The sequence below is a fragment of the Eimeria mitis genome, genomic scaffold (assembly GCF_000499745.2).
Source record: "Eimeria mitis Houghton genomic scaffold, Emh_scaff2709, whole genome shotgun sequence".
NCBI lineage: Eukaryota > Apicomplexa > Conoidasida > Eucoccidiorida > Eimeriidae > Eimeria > Eimeria mitis.
Genome location: NW_013571054.1, coordinates 1 through 6333, shown reverse-complemented (window position 1 = coordinate 6333; position 6333 = coordinate 1). Strand labels below are relative to the sequence as shown.

General features: G+C 56.6%; 2 protein-coding genes across 2 annotated transcripts in view; both read left to right on the top strand.

Annotated features, from left to right (window-relative positions):
- Positions 1-2500, top strand: part of EMH_0057600 (uncharacterized protein) — a gene marked incomplete at both ends in the record, with an annotated part of 2923 nt that extends 423 nt beyond the window's left edge. Inside the window, 5 exon segments of the mRNA XM_013497491.1 lie at positions 3-15; positions 267-469; positions 964-1380; positions 1654-2472; positions 2476-2500. Of these exon segments, the coding sequence (XP_013352945.1) occupies positions 3-15; positions 267-469; positions 964-1380; positions 1654-2472; positions 2476-2500 (1477 nt within the window).
- A 98-nt stretch (positions 2501-2598) lies between these two features.
- On the top strand, positions 2599-6286 carry EMH_0057590 (uncharacterized protein; the record flags this gene model as incomplete). Its single annotated transcript, XM_013497490.1, is given in 5 exon segments — positions 2599-3324; positions 3423-3893; positions 4158-4177; positions 4181-4920; positions 5214-6286. Coding segments are annotated over 5 exon segments (3030 nt in total).
- Between the last annotated feature and the right edge of the window lie 47 nt (positions 6287-6333).

The following is a 6333-nucleotide window of genomic DNA, read 5'->3' as shown; positions in this document are numbered from 1 at the left end:
TATTTGCTAAGAAGAGTAATATTGCGGGATGGCGCCTCCGAATATCTAAGCCCCCCCCTGTTTATCTCTGCGTCGTTTTGCTTCTCCTTTTGGTGCTGGAGATAGCAGCAAATCATGCTGATGCATTTTGTTTGAAGGGGCCCCTCTGCAGCTCAGCCCTCCCTTCCCCTCGCAGCTGTGGGGGCCCCCGATGGCCGACTGTCTGTACACAAGGCAGCAGCCCCCAGGGGCTACCCCATGGACGCCGTGCTTCTCCTCTGCTGCAGCTGCAGCAACAGCAGCAGAAGCTGGTGCGGCAACTGCAGCAGCAGCTGCAGCAGCAGCAGAATTTAACTAGAACTGGGTGCCTTCCCAATACAGACGGAGGAGGAGATGTAGATACACCCGAGGAAGGAACCGAACAGCGCCTGTCTGCCCCTCCTGCTGCAGCAGACGGCCTCGAGCGTACATTGGACAGAGACCCCAGCGGGTGTGCCTCAAACCCTAGACCCTAAACCCTAAACCCTAAACCCTTTATTCGGCATGCGACTATACGCTTTATATATCTGGCGCCCTGGCGCCAGTGTGCACTGTGGTTCGAATATCTCAGCCCTTCTTGACTGCCTAAGAAGAAGTTAGGTGTATATACACAGGCTACAAGTGTACATACACCTCAAGTTCCTGGTTCCTAACGCCTCAGTAATGGGGAATGTCGTTCAGAAGTTTCAACATATATATATATATATATATATATATATATATATATATATATATATATATATATATATATATATATATGCAATACGTCTATACGTGCTTATATATGTACCTACATTTGTAATACTGGGTGGAGGGGCCGGTAGACTTGTATACGCGCCGTCTGCATGCATGCTGGGGTGTCTATATAGCTCATGTAAGGGAGACAAACGCCGTATTTGCTGCTGCTGCTGCTGCTGCTGCTGCTGCTGTCGTTTCATTGCTCAGGCAGCAGCACCCCACTGGGCCTGGGGCCAGCCCTTCGAGGGCCGAGGTTCAGTCCTTCTTCTCCTTCTTGTTAGCTTCCATGTCTCCTCCGTTTGCGCAGCAGCAGCGACTGCAGCAGCAGCGACTACAGCAGCAACGACAGCAGCAGCAGCGACAGCAGCAGCAGCGGGTCCTACCGAGTCCCGGAGCAGCAGTAGATGGCGTCTTGTTTCTCGCGGCATGCGCAGTGTCTCCCCACTGGGTTTTAACTCTGAACAAAGTGCAGCAGCAGAAACAGCAGCAACAGCAGCAGCAGCAGCAGCAGCAGTCAGACTGGGTGCTGCTGTGCAACCCCTCTACTAATGCACACCCGCCGTTTGCCCTTCCTGCGGAGACCCTCACTGCCTTCTTCGTTTTCCTCCGACAGCTTCTCCCTAGGTAAAACCTGCAGAATATCTCCGTTAAGGTTAAGGGTTTATGGTTTAGGGTTTAGGGTCTGATATCTAACAAAACCCTCCTCTCTGCCTTTGCCTCATTCCTGCGGGTTGCTGTCCCTCTGCCCACTGCCCCTCAAGCTCACTGGGTGACCAGCAGCTCCGCATATATCCCTGCAATCGACTTGGGGCTGTCGTTGCATGCACCGCATGCAGGCGATGCATGCATGCATTCTTTGTTTTTCTGTGTTTCTTTGGTTTTCTGTTGTTCATGCAGATTGCCGCCGTCTGCTATTACGCGTCTTATAGCTCCTCTCTTTGTCCTGGGCCGTTCGATAGGTGTGGCGACCCCACCGTCCCCAGATGTGCCTGAAGAGGTAAAGGCGCTGGCGGAGGCGTTGCTGCTGCTGCTGCAGGGGGTGCTGCAGCGTGCTGCAGCAGAGGCCCCAACACTGCCGCCAGGGGAAACAGTACAGCGGGTTTCAACAGCCTGCAGTGCACTCACAGACTGGAGCAGGAGGCTGTCTGGCCCCAGCAGCACGCTGCTGCCGCTGCTGCTGCTTCGGGCCCCTAGCAGTGGACAGGAGTCTCTACAGGAGGAGGACATACTGCTTGAAGCCCGGGAAGCAGGGGCCCCTGGGGGATCTGCTGCTGCTGCACTTGCTGTGGCGTTGCACCGCAACGGGGCCCCCGTTGTGCCTTGGGATATCTTGCTGGCCACCGCCAGCCTCATAGAAGCATCTGCAACAGCAGCAACTCGCGGGCTGCAGGGCGGTGTTGCACCGCCTCAGCAAATGCCTGGAGTTGTCGACGCCCCGATCCGCCCGCACTCGCAGCAGCAGCAGCAGCAGCAGCAGCAGCAGCAGCAGCAGCCTTCGAAGCTCCGGGCGTTTCCACCGCAGCAGACACCTGCTGAAGAGCTGCGTGAACTGGTGACGGCGAGGTCCTCCTGGTTGCCTGTGTATTACATGCTGATGCGGCTGAGTGGGGGCATTTGGCTGCCTTCAGTGCAGCAGCTAGCAGAAGCTGCAGCAGCTCAGGGGACGCGTTTGATTGAACTCTTCATATCACAGCAAGAACAGCAGCAAAAGCAGCANCTGCAGCAGCTCAGGGGACGCGTTTGATTGAACTCTTCATATCACAGCAAGAACAGCAGCAAAAGCAGCAGGGACTTGAAGAAGCAGAGGAGACACAAAGTGCTGCCTGGGCTGCCGTCGGCCGCATGCTGCACCTGGAAGTGCAGCAACTCGCAGCGTCTCTGGCGCGGCTGCACTCCCTCAGACCACTGAGAGGCATGGGGCATTTTGCTGCTGCTGCAGTGGCGTTCGATCGATTCCTGCATGCTCAACAGATGCAGCAGACGTCACCCCCGCCAGACGCAGAAGCATCACCAGCAGCAGGAGCAGCAACAGCAAGGCCCTCTGGTGAAGCTTCTTCGTCGCAGTTGAGGCCCCTTCTGCACACACACGAGCCGCCGCGGGGCCTGAAGGAGGCGGAGAGGAGAATTCGTTTCTTCTGTTCGCTTGTCACCCTTGGGGCTACAGATCCGTCTTTGTTCTCAGGCGTTGCTGCCTGTCTCCCCTCTGAAGCCCAAATCTACTCCTTCACCTTGCACCAGCCGACGCACCAGCAGCAGATGAGCAACACCCGAGCAGCAGGAACAGCAGCAGCAGCAACGACGGCGTGCGCGCAGCAGCTTCCCCTAAAACTACTGCAGCGCCTGTTGTTTGCATGCAGCTGGGTGGGCGAGTGGCCCCTCGTGGTGTTGGGCCTGAAGATCCTCCGCCACCGCCTGGAAACTCTCACGCTGCAGCGTTTGCTGGATGCACGTTCTGCTGCTGCCTGTGGCAGCAGAGGCAGCCGGGGACCTGAGGAAGCTGCATTCAAAACAGCAGCAGCAGGAGCAGCAGCAGAAGAGGAAGCTGATGAGCGACATACAGCTGAACTCGTGGGGAAGACGCTGGCGCTGCTGCAGAAGAACACGCATGGGAAATGGCGCCCATTCAAGGGGGGCCCCTCTCCTCGTGTCTCATCNCGCTGCTGCAGAAGAACACGCATGGGAAATGGCGCCCATTCAAGGGGGGCCCCTCTCCTCGTGTCTCATCCTTTGCCTCCTCCCCCCGATCAAAAGGAGACATAATACAACTCCAGGATGCCTTGTGCGGTCTGGCCTCAGCTGCAACGCTGTGGGCTGCTGTCAGTGGCTTCAGGAGGCAGCGCCCCGAAGACGTCGCTCTTCTTACATTCTCTCTCATCCCCTTCTGGATCCAGGCGCAGCAAGATGAAGGCGCTGCGCCTGTGCACACGCAGCAGCAGGTACACACCATCCGCGCTGCAGCAGCAGCAGCAGCGGCAGCAGAACACGACGGAACTCACGCGCTGCACCACCAACAAACCCAGCGGATGCAGGATGCACCGAATTTCACCGCATTGACCCGCAGTTTGAGAGGCTTTCACACATTTTCTTCAGTTTCGGGTGTATCTCCAGCTCGTTATGTTGATCCCTCTGCTATCGAGGTACGTCTTCTTTTGTATTTCTTTTCAGATATTTTCTCTCAGCTTGCCTGTGCTGCGTGTCGTTGCTGCCTCAACAGCAAACATCAGCACATTGCCCCTGCTTTTGCGATTCAGTCTTTGAGCGTTTTGCTTTTTGTCTGTCTTTTTGTTTTTTCTGCAGTTCTACCTAACAGAACTGCTCGAAAAGAGGGGCCAGGCCTTAACAACGTGGCCTTCACCGTTGCTGTTCCTCCTCGGGTATAATATCCTCCGTCTCCGCCGCAGCAGAGGGAACGAAGCGTTCCNTCACCGTTGCTGTTCCTCCTCGGGTATAATATCCTCCGTCTCCGCCGCAGCAGAGGGAACGAAGCGTTCCGAATTGTATCAGATGCAGCTTCAACAGCAACAGCAGCAGCAGGAGAAGCAGCAGAAACAGCTACGGGTACAGGGCGCTCAGTCGGTGCTGCTGGTGTTGCAACTCAGCAGCACCAGCACCAACTCGGCACCGAAGCAGAAGCAGCAGCAGCACAGCTCCTACTGCGGGTGGTCGCTGCGATTGAAGAAAGCGTCTCGTTCCCGGAGGCTGTCAACGCTTGGTACCGTACGGGGGCCCCCGGGGGGGGCCCTAGGGGGCCCCGTGGCGAACCCCTCAAGACACAGCGCGACGGAGATTCATTTTTCAGCTCCGCAACTCTCACTAGGAGTACCGGGCAGTCGAGGACTGCTACTGCTGCTGACGCTGCTTCCGTGACGGCGACTTCTGGGGCTCCAGTTGCAGCCAGGCCAGCTGAGATTCGTCGTGCAGGGATGCGGGAGGTTGGATCTTTCTTATGGTCTTTAAACCGTGCTGAAGGCGGCCTGGGTGCCGCCGAAACCATGGATGCTGATGCTTCACTATCTGCTGCTGCTGCTGCAGCTGAAACACAGCTGTCGCCCTTCGGGAGCAGTGAGAGGCACGCGAAGCCGTTAACTCTGCAGCAAGCAGCACGACTTGCAGCCCGCAGCATCAGGCGGCCTGGTGGGTTTGCTGATAAGCTGGCGTTATATTGTGAGGCGGCAACCCGAGCAGCAAATGACTCTCTCCTTCAACGNGCAACAGCGACCCTTTGCTGCTGCTGCTGCAAGCGGAGCAAGCAGCAGCACCGCTGCAAGTGGAGAGGCGGTTGGGATGGACTATCGCCCTCAGGCTGTTCTAGCTAGGCTGAAGTCGTATTGTTTGAAGGCCCCAGCAGCATTTAAATCTCCTATTTCTTTGCTGCGGCATGAAAGGCCACCTCTGAGTTGGGTGTCGACTGCTGGAGTTTCTCTGGGGCTGCTCCTCAATTTCTTCTCCTCGTGCAGACCTGAAACGCGCCGCCATATTCTGTGGGTCACATTCAGTGCCTCACAGTATCATTAGCATAACTCTACTACCGTTACAGAGTCTATCGGGCTCTGCTGCTGCTGTGGGTGCTGGTGCTATTGGTGCTGTGGCACTTGCTGCTGTTGTAGCTACTATTGAAGAGGCTCAGCGTATTGCTTCAGCGTCACTCTTGCTTTCGCTGCGTGCATTTGCTGTTGTATGCTGCAGGTCTGGAATTGTGCATGCCCCGCTATTAGCAGCAGAATGCGGGATGCTGCAGCTTTTTCATTTGCTGCGGCCGCTGGCTGCTGTTGCTCGCGCGGGCCCAGAGGCGTCTGACTCCGAATCCGGGGATCGGGATCGTCTTAGCGATCCTCTTGTCTCTGCAGCAGGTGACCGCGGCTCAACAAGTCTGCAAGAAGCAATGGCTGAGCAGCAGCTGATTGACCCGAACAAGAGCAGCAGCAGCAACAGCAGTGTGTTCCGTCTGCTGCACGAGGCGGACGCTTTCCTCTTCGCTGTGGCTGCGGCTTTGCTGCGGCTCGCCCAAAACATTTCAGCTCTTCCGGTGGACTCGCCGAGGACAGCAGCACAAATACAGCTGTTGCTGCTGGCTTCGAGCGATTTCGCAACTCTGCTGCATGCACACTGCTGCTCAACAGGAGCAGGTGCAGCAGCAACAGAAGGGGAGAAGGCAGCTGCGCCGAATCCCTCTGGGGTGACAGCGTCAGCGGAGTTTCGTCTTGTGATGCAGGAGCTTCTTTCAATATTCAGCAGGCTTGTTGTTCGGCATGCTCCTCAGATTCAGGAGTCTTTAGCGCTGCTAGCAGCAGCAGCAGAAACCCTCAGTCTATGCGGAAGACACGTGACTCTTCCATCGGGATCTAAGAAGGCATTAGAGGCATTTGCTTCTGCTGCTATTGCTGCGCTCCGTCAACCACCCCAACACCATGCAGCCCAGCGGGGGGCCCCCAGCTCGCCCGCCTCCCCGCCGCAGCGAGGAGGCGGACCGGAAGAGCTGAGGAGGCTGGCCACCGCGCTGGAGGCCCTTAAATTTGTTGAACTGAAATAAACAAACTCTAATAACCGAAATAGTAGGGAGAAAGATACGACGACCAG